The 25,060-nt window shown below is 42.7% G+C and overlaps 2 protein-coding genes and 1 long non-coding RNA gene across 3 annotated transcripts; all 3 read left to right on the forward strand.

The window, feature by feature from the left end:
• Window positions 1–461: 461 nt before the first annotated feature.
• Window positions 462–5,551, forward strand: LOC306966753 (B-cell receptor CD22-like; the record flags this gene model as incomplete). Its single annotated transcript, XM_079561567.1, has 5 exons — window positions 462–704; window positions 3,060–3,329; window positions 3,756–4,025; window positions 4,141–4,410; window positions 5,244–5,551. Exons 3-5 carry the CDS (start codon window positions 3,782–3,784, stop codon window positions 5,549–5,551), a joined length of 822 nt encoding a protein of 273 aa, XP_079417693.1. The 5' UTR covers window positions 462–704; window positions 3,060–3,329; window positions 3,756–3,781.
• A 481-nt stretch (window positions 5,552–6,032) lies between these two features.
• LOC306967090 lies at window positions 6,033–24,814 on the forward strand. Its single transcript, XR_013793155.1, has 7 exons — window positions 6,033–6,107; window positions 6,189–6,261; window positions 6,771–6,862; window positions 6,930–6,984; window positions 24,104–24,183; window positions 24,520–24,583; window positions 24,667–24,814. It is a non-coding gene; the product is annotated as an uncharacterized lncRNA (long non-coding RNA).
• On the forward strand, window positions 19,620–21,077 carry LOC306966754 (neural cell adhesion molecule 1-like; the record flags this gene model as incomplete). The annotated part of the gene is made up of 3 exons (XM_079561568.1): window positions 19,620–19,863; window positions 19,979–20,248; window positions 20,758–21,077. 3 exons carry the CDS (start codon window positions 19,620–19,622, stop codon window positions 21,075–21,077), a joined length of 834 nt encoding a protein of 277 aa, XP_079417694.1.
• Window positions 24,815–25,060: the final 246 nt, after the last annotated feature.

Here is a 25,060-nt window from a genome sequence, read left to right on the forward strand (position 1 = left end):
GATTCACCTGGTCACCTGATATGGACTTCAGTCTGTTGGCAGTTGGCCCTCAGAGAACCAAATTTGTATTCACATAATGAGAACTACTGTTGTGTCTCTTTGGTTTATACAGATTCTCCTCAAGACACAGCGGCTGAAATAAACTCTAATGATGTTAAAGAGGGTCAGTCTGTGACTCTGAGCTGTTCAGCCAAAGGAAATCCCCCTCCCACATTTACCTGGTACAGATCCAGTCAGGGAAAGACCCCCACTCCTCAACACAGTGGAGCTGTTTGGGAAATTAACTCAGCTCAGATTCAAGACAGTGAAGATTATGTGTGTCAGGCCCAAAACAGACATGGGGCACAAAGATCCCAGTATGTAAAAATAGATGTTAAATATAAGATACTTAAACGATTTGGCTTTTTCCATCATTTTGAATTGGCTCTGACACTGGCGACTTGTTTCTGAAGGACCTCGTGTAGAAGTGAGAGCGTTAGCCCAGCCTCCATATACACAAGACCAAAGACTGACTCTCACCTGTGAAGTGCTGCAGAGTAAACCCCCTCCACACACATTTACCTGGTTTAAAAACCACCAGAGACTGTCCTCCGTACAGACGTTTTCTAAGACTCTCCAGCCTGAAGACAGTGGCTCTTACTCGTGCTCAGCTCAAAACACTGTGTCTACAGCTCGCTCTGGATCACTGCAGATACAGGTTCAGTGTGAGTTTTTAGGCGTATTGTTCTGTACTCTACATTACTGGGAGATGTTGTTGATGTCCCTTCTCTGTGGAGAGCAGAGGAACCTCTTTGCAGCTTCTTTACATCAAATTTCTACTCAGCTTGTCCTCTGTTCTTCTTTCTTCTGGAGGTGCTCGGAAGCAAAAACCCCAACAAGCTGCCTGTGCTCTCCTCTTTTATAATGTCTAGAAGCCCATACTTTCCTACCCCCTCCTAGCCTCTCGTCTTTCCTGTCCACTCAGTGTGGTCATTCCCACCTAAGGTCTGTCGGTGCAGATTTCCGTTTGAGCTAATTCCTCCTTTTCTGAACTGTCTGGTACAATGAGATTCCCCTAATACATTTTGGCAGCATACCATACCGAGAGCATATATTGCCATAAACCAACAGCAGTCACCTAAGTAATTACTTAAAGTACTATGGCCCACCCTGGTCGCAAGACAATAAATTGCCCTGTTTAAATATTTCAAGTTATAGGTCAAACATGACTAATGCTCCTTGCTTGGCTATTTCAGAGGAAGCTTAAGCTATGCGAGGCAGAAAGAGGTTATAACATTAGGCACTAGTCTGAATGATCTCATCCTCTTTGACACCCCCTCTATGAAGTGAATTCAGACTATGGGGGCTCCATAATCAAAGGACTCAGGTGGAAATACATCCATCCTGTCTTCTAATTGTCCCTCATCTGGATTTTGATCTGCATTAAAGTGTCCTCTCTGGCTGTCTGCCCTGTCAACACGTTGAGCTCTCTCTACAAGTGACCTTGAGTGAAGTCCTTGAGTGAAGTTTTTAAAGTTTTATGACGAAAGTGAAGTCGTTTTAAAGGCTTTTAATGGATTGAGGTGTGTTGTTTTGGGTTTTTTTTGTGCGTCCTGGGGAGAGTCCACAGTTGGAAGTACACAAGCGTTACTGTCGGTTCTTGCCAGAGGTCCAGGCTGGGTCGGCTCTGCTTCTTGGCTTCCGGGTCCGGCCACTGGTCAAGTTCTGTGACCCCAGTGTTCCCCACGGCCACTCTGTCCTCTGTTCCAAAGACCAAAGCTCTACAAACAGGAGTGAATGAGGGAGAGAAAAGGTTCAGTTGGTTCTTTTTAACCCCTCCTGGTGTGAACGTAGCTCCACCCCTTCAAATGTGCCAAATAATTAAAGGGGGGGGTATTATGCAAAATTTACTTTTTCAAGCTTTCCATCATGTTATTATGTCATTCCCTCATTAAAACATGCCTGAAGTGTTGCCTTGGCACATTCACGTATTTTTGAGTAATCTGTAAAAACTATGATGGCAGCCATTATAGGGATAGGTTTGCCTGAGTCCTCCTAGGAACGCCCCCACCTCCTGGAGACGCCTCCGAGCTTTCGTCACCAGCCGAGTAACCAACCACTGCCTCTCAGCAGAACCCCCTCCCCACTGATGCCACAGGCAGCGTGTGGAGGGGGCGTGTCTAAAGGCTCAGAGGTTCTTAAAGAGACAGAGGCCTATTTCAAGACATTCACTACAGCCATTTTGAGAGAGCAATTTTATACAAGGCAGTTGTTCTAATTTACTGCATTCACAGACCAACAGAAGGTTTGATATAGACTGGTGCAATGTCATTGAAATGAATCTTGAAATCTTTAAATGAAATATGCCACTGGCCCAAAACAAAGGGGGAAAAAATACACTAGCAAGAAATAACCACACCCAAAATTAAAGAGGCAGTGCAGGAGGCCACAGTTCTACCATGCTACACATTTACCATGTAAAAGTCAGAGTTGAACTGTGCTTAAATATCAATGCAGAAATATAACCCAATCCTATGTAGTATATAGATACTGAGCCAAATATTTAATACAAAGAAATATAATTCAAGTTTTATTTAACTTAATGAAAAAGGAGTCAGATTAGACCCGAGAACAATCTTATTAACTAGTTCAGCAGTTCATTAGTGCAACTTTTAACAGACAAAACACTTAAAATGTGTGTATTTAATTATATTCTTGTGATGTTGCAAGCACCTGCTGAACTAATCAATGTGTGCTTTTATTTTGGTGTGCTGGATCGCAACAGGAAGTCACTTCTTGGGCATCGTTGTTATGATTTGAAATTATGCACAAAGTCAATTTTGGAAAGTTTGGGGCACTTGGAGTATAAATGAATGCCTCATGAGGTGGTTGGGAACCACTGTTCTACTGTACCCTTCATGAATACAATGCAATTTGATAATATAACACCCAGAGCCTCATTCATCAACTGAGCATCTGTTTAGACTATGCTTCTGGTATCTTTTACTAAACTGAACACACATGTTGTTAATGTGAGACTGTGTGTGTGTGTTTACTCTTCTTAATTGTATCTGTTGCAGACAAACCGAGGAACACCAGCATTGAAATTGTTGGTCAGACCAGAGAAGTAGCAGCTGGTCACTCTGTGGTTTTTAAATGTAACACTGACGCCAAACCTTTTCCATGGGGATTCGACTGGAATCAAAATAGTAATTATCGTGATCGCACAAGTGAAAACAGTCTGGAGCTGAGGAATGCGCAAAGAGCAGACCAGGGCTGTTACAGCTGCAAAGCAAACAACAGGATCGGATCAGGAACTTACAGCACAGGCCTCTGTATCAAAGTACTCTGTAAGTAACTGCTGGTTCTCAGTCACTATGGTGTTATATACAAGACGTAGGAATGTGCAATATGATGATTATAGTTTATCTCTTCATGATGAGTCGTCTATTTGATTTAACATGATGTTCAATTATTAGTTAAACATTTGTTTTTAATTATCAAAGCTTTTATTTCAGGCCTCTGTGAGAGGAAACGTTTTTGTTCCAGTTTAGAACAAAAAGTCTTCAAAGAGAAGCTCAAATAAGGCTTTTATGAGTTACTCTAATAATAGAAGAAAACAAGAAACAGAAGGGTACTTTATATACTTTGGATAACTACGAATACAGAGTTCCACTGGCTACAAGGGCTCTGTGCGTGAAATGTATTTGTCAGACTTGTCAAAGACATGTCATTTGAACCTAGACAGTGAATGTCATGTTGTTTCTTCTCCACAGATCCTCCCTCTAATCTGATTCTGTCCATGGACACAGAGGTGACTGAGGGTCAGAGTGTGTCCATCTCATGTGGCGTGGACAGTTCTCCTGCCGCCTCCCTGACCCTCAGCAGAACCTCACAGGGTTCTACAGAAGAGCTGAAGAAAACCACTGACCAAAACTCTCTGAGTTACTCTGTCACTGTGAGCTCAGCCCATTCAGGACAATACAACTGCTCCGCCCACAACGGAGTGGGGTCAAAGAGCACGCAGAGGTCACTCAGGGTCAAGTGTGAGTCAAGTCATTTTTACACAGTTATTTCACAACATTAAGTCTTCATGCACGTTTCATTCTAGTACAATATTTGAGATTGAAATGTACAATGACTTAGTGCTTGTGTCTGCAGACGGGCCTAAGGAGGTGAGAGTCCAGGCTGATCCAGGGCTGACGATTAAAGAGAACATGACTCTGACGTTACGCTGCAGCGCTCAGGGCGATCCTCCTGTGAGCTCATTCTCCTGGAGCAGAGTCACAGCGGGGCAGGAGCTCCATGTGCACACTGGGACCGTCTACACCGTGAAGTCTGTCAGTGTGAACGACAGCGGCCTCTACAGCTGCACTGCCCACAACCTCATCAGCCGAGGAACATCTGCACCAGCTGAGCTCAAAGTCACATGTGAGAGGGTTTTATACATTATGGGCCCGATCTTGTGCATCAAAATGGAGACGATAGTGTGACATTTTGCGCTCAGTTGGAGCGCACTTTGTGATCTTGCCACTCCAGACTTAGCGCATTTAAGTGGATGGAGACACACATATTTTCCTCCAACCAGATCGACTCCGCGTCCAGGAGAGTGGTTGTGTGGGAGTGGGGGGTGAACATGTGCATTTGTTTTGCTTCGCGTTCATGCCAAGCGCGGCCGATCCGCGCCACAGCGGACGCTGTAGCTCTTTTTCTCTCGAGACGTGAACATGGTTTAGCTAACGATGGGGTAAATAACGTTTTTAGTTTGACCTGTGAGAGCCTAAGGCTTAAGAAAGAACGCAAGACAGCGCAATGTAAACGAGGAAGTGAATGTCAGCCGTGTCTCCATCAGTGCAGTCACCTCCTCTTGTGACGCCCCCTCACAGGTGGCGGAGGCGAATGGCACATATAGCTCCGCCACTCGGAAAATAATTCGCCAAGAACCTGCGCCGCCACAAGATCTGGCCCTATGTGTGATAGAGATTGTGAGTTGATTGATGCAACATAGATGGAGTTTTCAGGGATCTCCAACTTTCCAGAACAAATACATTATTTGTTTTAACATTTGTGGATGCTAATTACTGCCATGTCTCTTGAGCTGTGAAAGAACTTTCATTCATCATTCCATTATGAGGCAAATATCCAATTAATTTGGCCATTGGATTTGGCAGATACAAAACACGTTTTTGTTTTCCTCAAATGGGCCATGTTGATGAAATACTTAAAAAGAATATCACATACTTTTCCTTTAATCTTGTGTCCAGTTGGTCCAAAGCAGGCGTTGGTGTTGAGAGCAGAGGAGGAGCAGGGCTCTGATGGCAGCAGGTCAGTGACTCTGAGCTGTAGTAGCCACAGCTTCCCCATCAGCCTCTACACCTGGTACAGGAGCTCAGAGGGACGAGCCACCATAGTGTCTGAGAACATCAGCTACACTGTACCGTCCACACAGCCTGGAGTCTATTACTGCACCGCCAGGAACGAACTGGGCCAGAGCACATCGGAGCCCGTCAGCCTCTTTCAACAAGGTCAGGAGCCACAAACAAACCTTGCAAAGATGATAAAAGCCCATTAATGTCAACTTTTGAACATTTTCAAATAATGAGAACCATGACTACTTCAAACACAAAATGCACAAATACAACTTCGAATTCTAAGATAAAATCAAACTGACCAAATGTACAATCAAACTGCAAGTGATGGGACTTACAACTTTGGGGTATAGAACCATCAAACGCATCAAGTGCAATAAAAATATTAAAAATGCCATACATTTTCTTTCCAATGGCATGCCAATATTATATGTACCAATCACATAGTTACACTTCCTGTTATTATAAAAATAAGTGTGTGAGCTAACTTTTACCACAATGTAATATGTATGGAGACTTACTTCCATTGTCTATCTTTTTATCTCAAACATTGCACTGAATAGCCTCCCTAACATTGGCCTAAAGTTACATCTTACAGTTTTTAACGGTATATTTGATAACGACATTAAAAAGAGGGGGGGAAATACTTTTAAAGATTAAAAAAGGAGTTGTTTCTGTTTCTGCAGGGAGCGTTGTGAAGTTCATTCTTCTCGCTCTTGTGCTGCTGATCATTATCTCCTGTGCCTTCCTTCTTTACAGGTATTTACACAAACAGTAGCTCTTGTTTTAGTTCAGGTTCTCCAACAAGTTACTTATCTGTCACTCACGTTTGTTTTTTAGACTCAAACGTAAGAATTCAGCTAAGGAGGGACGCACAAACACGCCATGGTGGAGAAGTTGTTCAGGGATTGTGGTAATAACTTCTATTTCTATAACAAACACCTTCTAACATTCATAAGTGATTGAATAGTGGACGCAGCATTGTTTCCATTTTGATATTTGTATCATACTATTTAATCAAAGGGAAAGTAACTGGGTGGTTTTCTCTTGTGCTGATGTTCTTCCCTTTACTGCAAACTGCTCCAACGCATGCTGAAGCTTGTCTTAATGATCAGACTGGATGACTGAGATCTTGTGGTCCTCTAACCAGGTGCCTTTCGGTCCCTGATTTCACCTAAAATGAATATCTCCATTGTGAGATCAAAAAAGGCTTACCTTATCGCATCATGTGAATAAACATTATGAACAGTGCTGGGGACAAAGAGCAGCCCTGGGGGACTCCAACAATGCTGTCGACCATGTGAACAAACCTCCTGATATGTTCATACCGGGACTTCATATGCAGTATTCATCCTAAAAGGGATGATAAAACACATAATGAAGCAGATTTGTTGTGGATTATTATGTTGCTTTTTCGTTCAGGGACGATGGAACAGCTCCAGGGACGGCCCAGGTGATGCCAGGGCAGAGGCGAGACGAGATGTCCCAGAAGCACAGCGAAGAGCGGACCTGACGTAAGCAAGGACGAGGATGTTGTAGTATCAATTTTGAATGCTTTAATTTGTCTTTCTATGTTGACAGGAATGGTGTATCAAGCGCCAACGCTCTTTACTCCACTGTGAACTTTCCCAAACAGGTAGTTCAGTTTAGTTTATTTGAGCTGTTTACATTCAGGTACATGCATAAGTGCAATATTTATAAGTCATGGGTTAAAGTTCTCCATCCCTCCGTCATTTTGACCAATTTGGGAAAAATGTCCGTCTCCCAGAAACGGTCAGAATAAATAAATAAAAATAATGTTGAGATAGCGTATTCAGGACGTCTGCGGTGAATGTATTGGACTACGGCTATCAGCCAATCAGAAGTGAGTTGGAGTAGTGAGAGGGGGGCATTAGCTCCTTCGAAGTTTAACCTGTTAAGCCCGGGGTTTTATTATTTTTGTCTCAGATCTTGGATCTTGGCGTTTGGTCATATTTGAGCCCCGCCCACTCTGAGTCTCTGTGATCTGATTGGCTGCAGAGTTATACTGTAGGTCAGACACCGTGAGTCACAGTAACATGACGCTAAATAGTGAGCTCTTTATTTTCAGTAAAAAGTCTGAGGCCTCATTGCTCTTCAGGCACAGGCTGAGAAGTGACGAAGGAAGTCTTGGAGATTCTGCTCTAGAACATTACTCTTCTGCTGGACGTAACATTAAAATATTTGCATTCAAGTATTCCTTAGTGATAGGTGTGAAAATCCTGAATTTATGTGTTTAAAAAGTAAGTTAATTATTTATTATTCTCACTCTAAAAAAATACATCATATCTGCTGTAGAGTCAGCAGATGGACAGATGTTACAGAAGAAGCTCATGAGGTTCATTTCTTCAACAGTTTCTATAGTAACTATTTTCTCCAAATTAAAAGTAGATCTACCACAGTCCTGTCCACATCTGTCATGTTTTTTTTAGAGTGATAGTACATACAACTAATAGTTTAATTAGATACAGGATTTTCACATTTTTTTGTATAATTGGAATGATAATTTTCATAACATTATGTTTTTAGTACATATTTGTGTTTCAGAATATGATATAACTCTTATATCCAGCAGAAGTCTGAAGTTCTGTCTAAAGCAGAAGCTCCATGACTTCCTTCACTTCTCAGTCTGTGACTGAAGAGCAATGAGGCCTCAGACTTTTTACTGCAAACAAAGAGCTCACTGTATTTAGCGTCATGTTACTGTCACTCACGGTGTCTGACCTAAAGTCTAACTCTGAAGAAAGTCAACTCACATTTACACTGAGAAGGTTGGAAGGGCGCCCCCTTGTGTCCTGTGGCGTCCAACTGCCCGGAGCAAAACTGGCCCGATCGGGGGCCGTTAGGGTTGAAGAGTTTACTTCAGTTAGCAACTTTTGAAGAGGTGTTCGCCGTCAGTCGCCTCCCGCTCGGGGACATCGATGATGCAGAGGAAGAGGCCATGCGCTCGCGGTCAGGGCCGGGATGCAGGTGACACGCACAGATCCTTCTCCAAATGTATTGCTTGTTACAACAGTCTGGTTATACATGTTAAAATGCACTGAAGCACTTCTAAAGCGGTCGTCATTGAGCGCTTATGTTACTAGCTTATTATTGACCATTAAAGTGTGGCTACAGTACAGTCACCTGACGAAACCAAAAGCTAACGAGACTTCCAAATACTCATTTTATCACAAGCAGTGGGGGAGTAGTGTGTGTCTTTAGGCGTGTTTGGTATGTTTCACGTGACAAACATGTCCATGTAACTGTCTCCTGAGGTTCAGCCCACCTAAAGTACTGTGAAACTGCAGCTTCTGAAAGTTTGGAAAAGTCTTGACAATTTGTGATTTATTACAGCAGCCTGACACTAAAATAATACACATGTATTTTCTGTTGGTACAAACCCAACCCTTAGCAGGTCTTAGCAGGAATATGACTGACACAAACAATATGCCATCCCTTGACCAATGTGCTGCACTAATCAACATCACTGAATCTTAAAGCAGATTGCTGATTATATATCACAATCCAACGCTAAAATCCACACACTGAGCTAAGTAGCCACCATACTTTGAGTTACATCTACATCCTAAAAATCGTCCCATCAAGTTGAAAACTACAGTATGCAGTTGGTTGACACTGAACCACAGAAGTTGTGTTTTAATTCAGGGACTCAAGTTAAGCAAAATCCACAAAAGCTTTTCACCATGTAATGTTTCTGCATCGAAATCTTACCTGGAGTACATCCAACCATCCGTCCATTTCCTTCCACTTTTTCCGGGACGGGGTCACGAGTGCAGCAGTCTCAACAGAGATGCCCAGACCGCCCGATCCACGCACACCTCCTCCAGCTGTTTATGAGGGCACCCCGAGGCGACACCAGGCCCGCTCGGAGACATAGCCCCACCAGCGTGTCCTGGGTCTTACACGAGGCCTCCTCCCAATAGGACGTGCCATGAATACCTCCCGCGGGAGGCGGCCAGGAGGCATCTGAAACAGATGCCCTAGCCACCCCAGTTGGCTCCTTTTGATATGAAGGAGCAGCGACTCTACTCCGAGCTCCTCCCGGGTAACTGAGCTCCTCACCCGATCTCGAAGGGTGCGCCCAGCCTCCCTGCGAAGGAAACTCATTTCGGCCGCTTGTATCCGCGATCTTGTCCTTTCGGTCACTACCCAAATCTCATGACCATAGGTTTTAGTTGAGTTTAGTTGCCTTGTGAACGAAATGCGCTTTATAAATAAAGTTGCCTTGCCTTGAGAGTGGGAACGTAGATCGATCGGTAAACCGAGAGCTTTGCCCTCTTCACCACGACAGACCGATACAGCAACCACATCACTGCTGACGCCGCACCGATCCGTCAATCGATCTCACGCTCCATCCGTCCCTCACTCGTGAACAAGACCCCGAGATACTTGAACTCCTCCACTTGAGGTAAGGACTCCCCACCGACCTGTAGAGGGGAAGCACCTTTCTCCGGTGGAGAACCACGGCCTCGGATTTGGAGGTGCTGATCCTCATCCCGGCCGCTACACACTCGGCTGCAAACCGCCCCAGAGCAGCTGAAGGTCCTGGTTTGTTGAAGCCAACAGAACAACATCGTCCGCAAACAGCAGAGATGAGATCCTGAGGGTCCCAAACCGGACACCCTCTGGCCCCTGGCTGCGCCTAGAAATTCTGTCCATAAAGGTAATGAACAGAACCGGTGACAAAGGGCAGCCCTGGCGGAGACCAACACGCACCAGGAACAGGTCTGACTTACTGCCGGCAATGCGAACCAAGCTCCTGCTGCGTCATACAGGGAACGGAATTTGTTGCCTTGAAGATGAAGCATAAATGGTCAATGGCTTCAAGTTCTATAAAAATCATATTAAAATCATGTTCAAACACAGCTTTTTGTAAGATTTGTCTTTTATTTTAACGACTACTAAATTATCGCCCCACTCAACCAGTTTGTGTCTTCTCAGGATCAACCAGGTCCCAGCAGCCAAAACGGCACAGACGGTTCACTGTACTACGCCTCACTGCACTTTGACAAGACCAAACAGTAAGTAACAGTAACATGAGTAAGAGTCCATTGAATATAATCACTAACCAGTCTGTCTATAGGAAGGTGCCCCCAAAACCAAGAGAGGATGACGTTGTCTATGCTGCGGTTAAGAAAAATGACCAGGTAGAAAACATGTATCCAATGTTTGAATTAAACGTTCCAATCTCCTAAAATCACTATTATTATGTTATTTTTGTTTCACAGGATACTGGAGATGTTTATGAGAATGTCGCTGAACTGCAAAAGCAGAAATATCCAAATTCTTCCGACAGCAGCGATGATGAGGTGGAAGTGAGTTACGCACAGGTGAACTTCAGGAGCAAAGTGCGGAGCAGCGACGGCACCGGGACGACAGCGAGGGAGGAGGAGGAGTATTCTGAGCTCAACTTCAGAAAGAACCCGTCATAAAAGGAAGAGCTGAAATATTGAACTGGAAAAGTGTCTTTACTAAAGGGAGGGGTTTGTTTTGGAGCAGCAGGTCCTTAAAGGGACAGAGGTGATTTGCAGCAGGCGTTGGAACCAAAGAACCAATACAAACAACATTGAATGACCGGTTTAGTTCGTGGTAGCTTTGTTCAGCAGACGAAATATAAGATACTGAACTCAGCAGCAAATGCTATAAAAACACCAGCTCTCAATAAGTAAATATGATCTCTCTTCTTCCTGTAACATGTGTGTTCAGCTATATGGCGCCAACACCTCCCCGTCTTCATACCAGCAGCAGAACTGACAGCCTCATCAGACTCTCAATCTTCTTCCCTTCAGCACCACTGTCATTTGAGGATTATGCTTTTTTTTTGTCTTCCTCATTTTTTATTTATGTTTTTCTGTGAGATGTGAGTCTATGTAATTAAAGTCATTGTGAAACATGTTGACAGTCTCTCGTGTGTGAATATACACTAATGACACTAATAAGGTGAAACGTAATGAAAACTTTGATCTGATTATGACGATAGGAGGTGTGTGTGGATTGTGACACACTAGAACGGGGTAGGCAACGTCAGGCCCGAGGGCCAAATCCGGCCCACCAGCAAGGAACCTCTGGCCCTCAAGAAGATTTGGACGAATATTTTTACATAAATCAGGGAGTGCTTAACATTTGTAGAGTTAAAATATAAAATGTAAGAAACAACCGTATTTTTACCTGGCCTTGTTGGCTTATGGGACTCCGGAGGCAGCTGAGAGGTACCGGCAGGCCAAGCGTGCTGCAGCTCGTGCGGTCGCAGAGGCTAAAACTCGGGTCTGGGACGAGTTCGGAGAAGCCATGGAGGAAGACTATCGGTCGGCCTCGAGGAGATTCTGGCACACCATCCGGCGCCTCAGGAGGGGGAAGCAGTGCTTCACCAACACTGTTTACAGTGCGGGTGGGGAGTTGCTCACCTCGACTGGGGATGGCGTCGGGCGGTGGAAGGAATACTTCGAGGACCTCCTCAATACCGTCGTCATGTCTTCCGATGGGGAAGCAGAGGCTGGGGACTCGGAGGTGGTCTCGCCCATCACCGGGGCTGAAGTCACCGAGGTGGTGAGAAAACTCCTCGGTGGCAAGGCTCCGGGGGTGGATGAGATTCGTCCTGAGTACCTTAAGTCTCTGGATGTTGTAGGACTGTCTTGGCTGACACGTCTCTGCAACATCGCGTGGCGGTCGGGGACAGTGCCTCTGGATTGGCAAACCGGGGTGGTGGTCCCTCTCTTTAAGAAGGGGGACCGGAGGGTGTGCTCCAATTACAGAGGGATCACCCTCCTTAGCCTCCCCGGTAAGGTCTAATCCAGGGTGCTGGAGAGGAGGATCCGGCCGATAGTTGAACCTCGGATCCAGTGTGTAGCGGCCGGGATGAGGATCAGCACTTCCAAATCTGAGGCCATGGTTCTCCACCGGAAAAAGGTGGCTTCCCCTCTACAGGTCGGTGGGGAGTCCTTGCCTCAAGTGGAGGAGTTCAAGTATCTCGGGGTCTTGTTCACGAGTGAGAGACGGATGGAGCGTGAGATCGATAGACGGATCGGTGCGGTGTCAGCAGTGATGCGGTCGCTGTATCGGTCTGTCGTGGTGAAGAGGGAGCTGAGTCGGGGCAAAGCTCTCGATTTACCGATCGATCTACGTTCCCACCCTCACCTATGGTCATGAGATTTGGGTCATGACCGAAAGGACAAGATCGCGAATACAAGCAGCCGAAATGAGTTTCCTTCTCAGGGTGGCTGGGCGCACCCTTCGAGATCGGGTGAGGAGCTCAGTTACCCAGGAGGAGCTCGGAGTAGAGTCGCTGCTCCTTCACGTCGAAAGGAGCCAGCTGAGGTGGCTAGGGCATCTGTTTCGGATGCCTCCTGGTCGCCTCCCGCATGTCCTAGTGGGACAGGGCCTCATGGAAGACCCAGGACACGGTGATGGGACTATGTCTCCGAGCTGGCCTGGTGTCGCCTCGGGGTCCCCCCAGAACAGCTGGAGGAGGTGTGTGTGGATCGGGAAGTTTAGGCATCTGTGCTGAGACTGCTGGATGGATGGATGGATGGAGTTCATCAACTCATGTGGTTCCCACAGCTGCCTGCAGAGGGAGCTTATTTTCCGAGCCTCAGATGTCCACTTTTACAGTTATTTGCTATGCTCCTAAAATCATATTCAAACTTCAAACAATATTTGTCCTTTATTTTAACAGCGAGTTTGCCTTCTGTGCAGTGGTTCTCATCAGTCTTGAACCACTGTGGTTTTCCACTCATGTGGACACATTGAGTTCATTTTCACTTTTCTGTTGACAGTGTGACTTGAGTCATTTAACGACAAAGATGAACCCATAAGATGCCTGTTGAAAATTACTAAATACTAATACTAAACAATTGAAATGAATCCACTAGAGCTCTATTTGCAGCATAATGATTGGCCTAAAAAAATCTGTCTCTTTCTCTTCGAAGAGGAAGTGGCCTGACTCAAAGGGGGACTGCACAGCACATAAATAATCATTTAACTTCCTTCAGTGAAACGCCTGAATATTGAACTGAGGACAGAATATTTTCTTATAATAAAAGGACGTATGGTTCAAAATCTGTGTGCATTTACAAGACAGAGCGACCAGTGGTAAGTTTGATTATGTATCTTTGTGTGTGTGTATACATGTGTATGTGTATATATATGTATGTGTGTTTGTGTGTGTGTGTAATGTGTATATATGTATATATGTATCTGTGTATACATGTATGTATGTATGCATGCATGTATATGGGTATGTGTGTATGTATATTGTCCTTGATACTGGCAGAAATAAAATGTCTTTAAAAATAGAATATGAAATGATCTATTTCAGACTGACTCATTTATGAGAAACGAAAGGTGCAGAACTTCAAAGTCCATTGTTTTTAATGTATTTATTATTGCACATGTTGTGTGTGTTGTATGTCTGTGGATGTACTGTTTTTATCGGGTTCGTACTGACACTTCTTCTGCAAATGAAGTTCCTAACGGATAAATAAAGTGAATTTGATTTGATTTGACTCTAAACTAACTCAAATCAAGGCCAACATTATATTATTTTTTTTGTAATTTTGCACCCATGGAAAAGATGTGAAACGCCTTTTCAAATTACACTCAAGATAAAAACGAAATAGTATAGATTCTGGGGGAATGTTTTATTTTTAAATCCTTCCAAGTTGCCTCCTGTGGCCAACAAAACACTGCGGCCTTTTCCTGTAAATGCAGATGAGTCTGGAGAAATGATGTCTGTGTGAAATCAGATTTTAAACACAGAACTGTCATTTATTCTTCATGTCAGGAGATTTACTTTGACGAACTGTTCATACTGTTGTTGTGTCCTCGGGCCTGACACACCGGGCTTTTTCTGTGTGATCGCATAGTCTGACTGAGTGGCTGGTGGTTTGAGGGGCAAATGGCACAGATTAGCAGCCTTGCTCTCATCAGTCTGTCCTAGGGCAGCTGTGACACCACATATTTACAGTCACTGTGGAGAAAGAATAATGACTTTTTAATTATTTTATTGAATTATTTCAATTTCAAATATGCATTAGAATAACTACTGCCCTAAGACGGTGCATTGTTTTCTTTATCTTTCATTCTTTTTCTTAAAATAACCGTTGCTGCAGGAAGTAGACGCTGCTGGGAAAGTCACTAAATATGGCTAAAAATGAAAATGAACAGCAGAAGTTACTGGTGGGATGAATGCAGAAGTTTAATAAATGAGTACAGTGGCAAAGTGTAATTGATTATAAACATAATCAATGTTATAATCATTGTGCAGGACATTATTACAAACTGTCTTTACTCACACAAGACATTGTTGATTCCAAAATTTTCATTTGTTCTTCTGACATGTTAATGTTTCAACGGTTCAAACATTGTTCATTTCGATGTGAGATAAAGTTATTTGTGTGTTTTGCTTTCATTTCATTTCGCCTATATATGATATGTTACTGTATATTATCCTCTTCAACCTGTTTCTTTGTAGTGTGGGCTGCCAGCCTGAGCCATTACAAAGCTAACTACGCTTTGCTGCGCCATTGCGATTGACTGCGGAATTGCGGGAAGCGAATGCAGAATTGCATAAACTGTTTAAATTGCATAAATTGGTTAATTTGCATAATCTATTTTGCATAAACCGGTGACATGCACAAAATGTCATGTTGCATAAACTGTATAAACTGCATAAACTAGTAAAATGCATAAATGGATTGATTTGCATAAATTATGTAAATTGCATAAAGTCTTTAAAACTCATAAATCCAAATGGCATAAACTCTTAAGTTGCATAAACGCTTTAAAATGCATAAACTGGTTAAATTCCATGAAGTGGTTAATTTGCATAAATTATTAATATTGCATAAACTTTTTATATTCCATAAACTGGTCAAACTGTTGAAATGGCCCCAGTGCTTAATCGGCAGAAGCTGCACAAATGGCTGAAAGGCCTGGAGTCTCCCCATTGGCTGGATTCCCCCATACACACTCATGGGCCAGGTCCACATACACACCAAGGCAAAAATGTCAAATTACCGTAAAAAAAAAAAACCTTGAAAACTGAGGAAGGACAATTTTTTCACAAAGCCCACAAATTGCAGAAGCTGATCATGCACAAATTGCAGAAATTGCAGAAAATGCAGGAAAAAGTGCCGGAAGGATTCCACAGTCAATCAATAAATGTCTATCAGTCAGTCAGTCCACGGGAACTTCTGGAATAAGATGGATACAGGGCTGGGCGTGGGAACTTCCTTTTTTGAAAATGAAATGTATTAAAAAATGATTATAATTGAAACTCCTTATTATGTGTTGCCTGTCACACAACTTTGGAGATTTATTTGAAAAGAACAGTTTTTCATTGTCAGCCTCTATTGTCAAAACGCTGATTCGTACGATTTTGAAAGATTTGGTCTACACTTTTAAGCATGTTGACCGGTATATTGGAAATTGCAGTTTGATTGTTGTTCTGTAGGTCTTCGGGGTCTGTGGACGACCGCTCTAAACCAGAGATCTGAGATAATCCCACAGGAAATAATCACAGGGGCGAAATCAGGCGAGTACGCAGGCCAGTTTACGTCCCCTCTCTGGGAGATCAGCTGCACTGGGACGGCATCGGTCGAAAAGATCCATTGCATCGTGAGAAATTCCACAATGATAACGTTCAGACATGCCACGGTCCACTGCTTATGAGCTGGAGACCAATTTCTTAGACATTTCCAGGTTTTGTAATGTCCTCGTCGGTCCTTTCTTTCTTTTAGACTCATTCCCCTTTTCCTTGAGATCGTCCACAATAAAATCAATTTGCGATCAGGGACACTGTCTCACGGGGGAATTTACAAGTGACGACTGAAACATTTGTGGAGACCAAACTTCCCAGCCCACTGTGACCCTCCAAACTTTGCAAGTTTATCTATCTATGATTTATTTACGTAGATCTCAGAGGTGGAGATGCTGGTTTGGCTGCATCGCAGAATGGTTCATACTGGATCAGAAAAAGTCGCAAATTGAAGCCTCCCATTGATGTGCTTTTGTTACGTCTGAATGTTTACATATGTTTCTAATGAATTGCAAAGGTTAATACTAACTCAGTATAGATATGATTGGGTTATAAGTATGTCCGTCTTAGAAGAAGTCACACATACAGTAAGTGTGAAAAACAGGCCTGTATTTGTAGCGAAAGGCAGTATTTTCAGACTTAAGGAGGAAGTGCCCTGACACAGAGGGGCCAGACATTGACACTGACATAGTAACAGTTTTGGGTGAACAGGCAAACTGCTTGAAGTCTGGATACAAAAAAATAAACAACACATTTAAACAATCTTTAAATGTTTTACACTTCGGTCCAGAGCCTTCAGGGTAAGTCTGATATTTGCTTATTCATGTTATATTAGAGATTCTGTTCTTTCTACACAACACTTTATAATCAGCAACTTATATTTAAACCTACAGTTTGTGCATGTGAAGAAGCCAAGAACAAGTATAAGAAGCAAAAATGTGACGTATCATTAAGGGCTGATCATCAGTTTTGGCCCTATTTTTGCTGAAGGATATTGTCTTCATAATGCCTTCCGTCCTGGTGCCTGTCTGTCCACATTTAAGGGGAGACCGGGGTTGGTTGTGTTGCATGTGCGCAAATATTTCGGTACGAAATCTTGTTTCAAATGAAAACCACTCAAACAAAAAGAACCCTCAAATTAAATTTAGTGGAAAATCGATTAAAAAAAATGACTTATACCACAGATAGCTGACCTGATACAGAAAACTGAATGTCTTTTTCAGATCCTGCGTTGCAGAAGGGACGTGTGAGAAAATGGCGTCGCATTCAGTCGTCCGTCTCCTCCTTCTGATCCTCGTTTCAGGTGTGTGAGAGAGAGAGAGAGGGTCACTCTGTTGTGAGGGATTCTTTTTTATCAACTTTTCTCTATCTTTCATCTCCATCAGCTGGTCCCTGTGACTCCTACAGTCCTGCAGTGATAGAGACCCCCTCACTGAGTGCCTATGTGGGGACGTGTGTGGAGATCAAGTGTAAAGTCACTGGAGATTTACCTGATGAAGACGCTCTGTGGTTCTGGATCAAGGACGGAACACGTGATAGAAGTATTAATGATGTCGGTGGCACCATCGTGTACAGTAACAAACCCACAGAACGTCCCGTCAGCTCACAGTTTAGAGGAAGAGTCAATTACACTGGATCAACACGATTATCAAACAGAGCCACATCCTCCAGAGGACCATCATGCAGTGTGTCTATCTGTGACCTGAGAGAACAGGACAGTGGAGTGTACTTTTTCAGATACATCCCCAAGGAGACAAAAAATAGATGGAGTACGAAAAACAAGCCTAAACTTACAGTTACAGGTAAGTACAATATTTTTGGTGGATCAACAAAGAAACATTAAAATCACATTCTTTTCCTGTTCACAGTAAACCCATGTCCCATCACTTTCAATAAACCAGCCCCTGTACAAGACGGTTACAATGTCCGACTCAGTTGTTCTACTCCGAGAACATGTTCTTCATACCTGAAAATTGAAAGTGTTCCTCCGTCTGGTTTGGAAACATATCAGTCTGGTGTTAGTTACGAAGCTACAGCAGATTACAGAGCTACATGGAGGGATGACGGCAGAGAGTTCACCTGTCAAACACGAGAAAACAAGGACCCACAACTTGTTAAGAAGATCAATGTCACTGTGTGGTGTAAGTACAGAACATTTTCAACAACGCTGTCACTTGAACAAAGTGAACTCAGGCTCCGGCCAGACCAGTTCTAGTCATTTAGAGAAAACTTTAATTACAATTTTGTCTTTTGAGTTTTGGACCTTTTCCAACGTTTTCAATCCTGCTTTCAATCTGTCTGCACTCAGAGAGCCACATTATTCACATCTGAGAACTACTGATTGTGTCTCTTTGGTTTATACAGATTCTCCTCAAGACACAGTGGCTGAAATAAACTCTAATGATGTTAAAGAGGGTCAGTCTGTGACTCTGAGCTGTTCAGCCAAAGGAAATCCCCCTCCCACATTTACCTGGTACAGGTACAGCCAGGGAAGGAACCCCACTCAACACAGTGGAGCTGTTTGGGAAATTAACTCAGCTCAGATTCAAGACAGTGGAGATTATGTGTGTCTGGCCCGAAACAGACTTGGGACACAACAATCCCAATATGTAAAAATAGATGTTCAATGTAAGCCATAACTTGGATTATTTGATTATTTGAATTGGCTCTGACACTGGCGTCTTGTTTCAGATGGACCTCGTGTAGAAGTGAGACCGTCAGCCTCACCTCCATATACACAAGACCGAAGACTGACTCTCACCTGTGAAGTGCTGCAGAGTAAACCCCCTCCACACACATTCACCTGGTTTAAAAACTACCAGAGACTGTCCTCGGGAAAGACGTTTTCTAAGACTCTCCAGCCTGAAGACAGTGGCTCTTACTCGTGCTCAGCTCAAAACTCTGTGTCTACAGCTCGCTCTGGATCACTGGAGATACAGGTTCAGTGTGAGTTTCCAGGCGTTTTGTTCCTACTTGTATAAACCTTTCTTATTTTTTGTATTTGGTTGGGACAGTGCATGTTAATGAACACACTCATGCATGTAAACACGCCAACATGGCACTCTCATTCATCCTGGCCTATTGTACATGTTTTTAGTGGTAGGGGAAAATGGAGTAACTGGAGGAAACCTACGAAGACACGGGGAGAACATGTAAACTCCACAGAAATGTCCCGTCCAGGTGGGAATCGAACCCAGACTGTCTAGATGTGAAGCACGAGTGCTGTCTGTTGCAGACAAACCGAGGAACACCAACACTGAAATTGTCGGTCAGGCCAGAGAAGCAGCAGCTGGTTTTAAATGTACCACTGACGCAAACCCTCCTCCTGGAACAACTGGAATCAAAACAGTAAATATTGTCAGGGCACAGGTGTAAACAGTGTGGTGGGAAAAGCAGACCAGGGCTGTTACAGCTGCAGAGCAAACAACTGGATCGGATCAGGAACTGATCTGTTGAAAATGTAAAAAACCACAGAAAGGTTTTATGGAATTCATAAGACAGCACTGTGAGAAGAAGAGTCCTTATGTTCTTAGTGAACAGCTCCAGTTTAGAACAAATAAAATGAATCTTCAAACAGAGGCTCAAATGAGACTTTTATGTCATTTGTCAAACTTGTCAGTCTCATGTCAGTTGAACCTAAAGTTTGTGAAGTCTTTATTAATAACTGATCATGTTGTTTCTTCTCCTCAGATCCTCCTTCTAATCTGATTCTGTCCATGGACACAGAGGTGACCGAGGGTCAGAGTGTGTCCATCTCATGTCGCGTGGACAGTTCTCCTGCCGCCTCCCTGACCCTCAGCAGAACCTCACAGGGTTCTACAGAAGAGCTGAAGAAAACCACTGACCAAAACTCTCTGAGTTACTCTGTCACTGTGAGCTCAGCCCATTCAGGACAATACACCTGCTCCGCCCACAACAGAGTGGGGTCAAAGAGCACGCAGAGGTCACTCAGGGTCAAGTGTGAGTCAAGTCATTTTTACACAGTTATTTCACAACATTAAGTCTTCAGGCACGTTTCATTCTAGTACAATATTTGAGATTGAAATGTACAATGACTTAGTGCTTGTGTCTGCAGACGGGCCTAAGGAGGTGAGAGTCCAGGCTGATCCAGGGCTGACGGTTAAAGAGAACATGACTCTGACGTTACGCTGCAGCGCTCAGGGCGATCCTCCTGTGAGCTCATTCTCCTGGAGCAGAGTCACAGCGGGGCAGGAGCTCCATGTGCACACTGGGACCGTCTACACCGTGAAGTCTGTCAGTGTTAACGACAGCGGCCTCTACAGCTGCACTGCCCACAACCCCATCAGCCGAGGAACATCTGCACCAGCTGAGCTCAAAGTCACATGTGAGAGGGTTTTATACAGTATGAGTGATGGAGATTGTGAGTTGTTGTTGGTGGCAGTGCAACATGGATGGAGTTTTTATGGGGTCGCAAACTTTCCAGAACGAGCTACTTTATTCGTTTTAACATTTGTGGATGCTAATCTTCCCATTACTTCCATGTCTCTTGAGCTGTGAAAGAACTTTCATTCATTGTTGTTCCATTATGAGGCAAATATCTGCAGCATTATGGGCCTCAGGCAGCGAATAACTAGGACAAGCTGGAACTTAAAAACTTTATTCAATTTACCCATTACCAACCAATCGAGTTTGACATCGGCAAATGATTTGATTTAATAGGATGCAGGATTGTGCACGTGATCATTTAAACATTTGACATTTGAACATGTTTTCCTCAACCATGTTCAAATGTTTGAGGAACATTTGAAGGACAGCCCCATCCCACAAAAAAGGTCATGTTCATGAAATATTTCAAAAGAATCTCACGTACCTTTCCTTTAATCTTGTGTCCAGTCGGTCCAAAGCAGGCGTTGGTGTTGAGAGCAGAGGAGGAGCAGGGCTCTGATGGCAGCAGGTCAGTGACTCTGAGCTGTAGTAGCCACAGCTTCCCCATCAGCCGCTACACCTGGTACAGGAGCTCAGAGGGACGAGCCACCAAAGTGTCTGACAACATCAACTACACTGTACCGTCCACACAGCCTGGAGTCTATTACTGCACCGCCAAGAACGAACTGGGCCAGAGCACATCGGAGCCCGTCAGCCTCTTTCAACCAGGTCAGGAGCCACAAACAAACCTTGGCCAAAGCAAAGATGATAAAAGCCCATTAATGTGAACTTTTGAACATTTTCACTACTACTTCGAACACAAAATGCACAAACAATACAAATTCTAAGATAAAATCCAACTGACCAAATGTACAATCAAACTGCAAGTGATGGGACTTACAACTCTGGAGTATAGAACCATCAAACGTATCAATACCATACACTTTCTTTCCAATGGAATGCCAATATTATATGTACCAATCACATAGTTACACTTCCTGTTTTAATCAAAATAGCTCATAAATCATGAAACTGTGTGTGTGAGCTAAATGTTTCCACAATGTAATATGTATGGGCACTTCACTTCCCATGTCTATTTTTTAGCTTTATTACATTGCACTGAATAGCCTCCCTAACATTGGCAAAAAGTTACATCTAAAGGTCAGCCCACACTACACGATTTTTCTAGTCTTAAACGATTTTATATAGAATGGGGGGGTCCGCACTACACGACTCGATTCAGTGCGATTATAGAACGACTGAGAAACGCAAGAGCGAACACACTACACGATACTAACAAATAAAGTAGTGCTGTTTCGTGTGGGGCTGTGGCCATGGAATGAAATGAGTTGTTTGTTCCGCTGTGGTGTTTTTCTTTCTTTCTTTCTTTTTCTTTCTTTCTTTCTTTCTTTCTTTCTTTCTTTCTTTCTTTCTTTCTTTCTTTCTTTCTTTCTTTCTTTCTTTCTTTCTTTCTTTCTTTCTTTCTTTTTTGTGTCTTTCTTTTTTGTGTCTTTCTTTCTTTGTGTCTTTCTTTCTTTGTTTCTTTTTTGTGTCTTTCTTTCGTTCTTTGTGTCTTTCTTTCTTTGTGTATTTCTTTCTTTGTGTCTTTCTTTCTTTTTGTCTTTCTTTCTTTGTTTCTTTCTTTCTTTGTGTCTTTCTGTCTTTGTTTCTTTCTTTCTTTGTGTCTTTCTTTCGTTCTTTGTGTCTTTCTTTCTTTGTGTCTTTCTTTCTTTGTGTCTTTCTTTCTTTTTGTCTTTCTTTCTTTGTTTCTTTCTTTCTTTGTGTCTTTCTGTCTTTGTTTCTTTCTTTCTTTGTGTCTTTCTTTCTTTGTGTCTCTCTTTCTTTGTTTGTTTCTTTCTTTCTTTGTGTCTTTCTGTCTTTGTTTCTTTCTTTCTTTGTGTCTTTCTTTCTTTGTGTCTCTCTTTCTTTGTTTGTTTCTTTGTTTCTTTCTTTCTTTGTGTCTTTCTTTCTTTCTTTTTTATGTCTTTCTTTCTTTCTTTGTGTCTTTCTTTCTTTGTGTCTTTCTTTCTGTTTGTTTGTTTGTTTGTTTGTTTGTTTCTTTCTTTCTTTGTGTCTTTCTTTCTTTCTTTCTTTCTTTGTGTCTTTCTTTCTTTGTGTCTTTCTTTCTTTCTTTGTGTCTTTCTTTGTTTGTTTGTTTCTTTGTTTCTTTCTTTCTTTGTGTCTTTCTTTGTTTCTTTGTTTCTTTCTTTGTTTCTTTCTTTCTTTGTGTCTTTCTTTCTTTCTTTGTGTCTTTCTTTGTTTCTGTCTTTATTTCTTTGTCTTTCTTTCATTGTGTCTTTCTTTCTTTGTGTCTTTGTTTGTTTCTTTCTGTCTTTGTGCCTTTCTTTCTTTCTTTCTTTGTGTCTTTCTTTGTTTCTGTCTTTCTTTCTTTGTGTCTTTCTTTCTTTGTGTCTTTGTTTGTTTGTTTCTGTCTTTGTTTCTTTGTTTCTTTCTTTCTTTCTTTCTTTGTGTCTTTCTTTGTTTCTGTCTTTGTTTCTTTCTTTCTTTCTTTGTGTCTTTCTTTGTTTCTGTCTTTCTTTCTTTGTGTCTTTCTTTCTTTGTGTCTTTGTTTGTTTGTTTCTGTCTTTGTTTCTTTGTTTCTTTCTTTCTTTGTGTCTTTCTTTGTTTCTTTCTGTCTTTCTTTCTTTCTTTCTTTCTTTGTGTCTTTCTTTCTTTGTGTCTTTCTTTCTTTCTTTCTTTGTGTCTTTCTTTCTTTGTTTCTTTCTTTCTTTGTGTCTTTCTTTCTTTGTGTCTTTCTTTCTTTGTGTCTTTCTTTCTTTGTTTCTTTCTTTCTTTCTTTGTTTGTTTCTTTCTTTGTGTCTTTCTTTGTGTCTTTCTTTCTTTGTGTCTTTCTTTCTTTGTTTCTGTCTTTCTTTGTTTCTTTCTTTGTGTCTTTCTTTCTTTCTTTGTGTCTTTCTTTCTTTGTGTCTTTCTTTCTTTGTTTGTTTCTTTCTTTGTGTCTTTGTTTCTTTGTTTCTTTGTGTCTTTCTTTGTTTCTTTGTGTCTTTCTTTCTTTCTTTCTTTCTTTCTTTCTTTGTGTCTTTCTTTCTTTCTTTCTCTCTGTCATTGACCGCTGCATTCTGTGTGTTCGCTTTGGGGACAGTACAATCACTCACGTTTCTCCTGTGAATGTTTGATTTCGTGCGAATGGAGTCTAGTCGTGTCTTTGTGCTGCCCACACTACACGATTCCAACGCCAGTCCAGTCCTGACCCCCCACACTACACGCTTCCAACGCCAGTTCAGTCCTGACCCCCCCACACTACACGACTCGACTCTGTGCTACTGCCTTCGACTAGACACAACTCAAGAAGACTCGGTGCGACTGAGAATTAGAGCAAAAAAAGTCGTGTAGTGTGTGCTGACCTGAACAATCTGCAACAGTATGTTTGATAACGACATTAAAAAGAGGGGGGGAAACACTTTAAGAATTAAAAAAGGAGTTGTTTCTATTTCTGCAGGGAGCGTTGTGAAGTTCATTCTTCTCGCTCTTGTGCCGCTGCTCATTATCTCCTGTGCCTTCCTTCTTTACAGGTATTTACACAAACAGTAACTCTTGTTTTAGATCAAGTTCGCCAACAAGTTATTTAACTGTCACTCATGTTCGTCTTTAGACTCAAACGTAAGAATTCAGCTAAGGAGGGACGCACAAACACGCCAAGGCAAGACAAGGCAAGTTTATTTATACCGCGCATTTCGTACACAAGGCAACTCAAATGATCAGACTGAATTCCAAAATGCTTTCGTAAGATTTGTCCTTTATTTTACAACTACTAAATTATCGCCCCCCCCCCAACCAGTTTGTGCCTTCTCAGGATCGACCAGGCCCCAGCAGCCAAAACGGCAACGACGGTTCACTGCACTACGCCTCTCTGCGCTTTAACAAGACCAAACAGTAAGTGACAGTAACATGAGTGTTAGAGAAATAACAACGGTGTTCGAGAGGAAGGATGAAGAATAGGCAGCGGTCTGGATGGTAACTGTTTATACAGGAGGAGTAACCATTGGTAAGGGACCCGGAGACATGAACACGAGAGGGGATAAATACCCTCTCGAGCGTCATGCTGATATGCAAGCAAACATTCAGTGGCTGAGAGTGGGCGCCTGAGCACCACAGCTAAGGCTATGACCGAGATAGTACGACTTTACAGTATGATAAAGCGATTTAGTGTTTTCCTCTTACAATGAGTAAGAGTCCATTGCATATAATCACTAACCAGTCTGTCTATAGGACGGTGCCCCCGAAACCGAGAGAGGATGACGTTGTCTACGCTGAGGTTAAGAAAAATGACCAGGTAGAAAACATGTATCCAATTCTTTTTGTTCGTTGGTTCCCTCCTCCTGAAATCACTATTGTTATATTTTCTTTCTCTTACAGGACACTGGAGATGTTTACGAGAATGTCGCCGAACTGCAAAAGCAGAAATGTCCAAATTCTTCCGACAGCAGCGATGATGAGGTGGACGTGAGTTACGCACAGGTGAACTTCAGGAGCAAAGTGCGGAGCAGAGACGGCGTCGGAACGACAGCGGGGGAGGAGGAGGAGGAGGAGGAAGAAGAGTACTCTGAGCTCAACTTCAGAAAGAATCTGTCATTAAAAAAAAAATGAGGAAAACTGTATTTATTAAAGGGAGGGGTTTGTTTTGGAGGGGAGCAGGGCCTTAAAGGGACAGAGGTGATTTGTAGCATGCTTTGGTTTAAGGAACCAGAAAAAAACTACTTTGAATAACTGTTTTAGGTCATGGGAACATTTTCAAGCAGACAAAATATAA

This window comes from Gobius niger, assembly GCF_951799975.1.
Source record: "Gobius niger genome assembly, chromosome: 8".
NCBI lineage: Eukaryota > Metazoa > Chordata > Actinopteri > Gobiiformes > Gobiidae > Gobius > Gobius niger.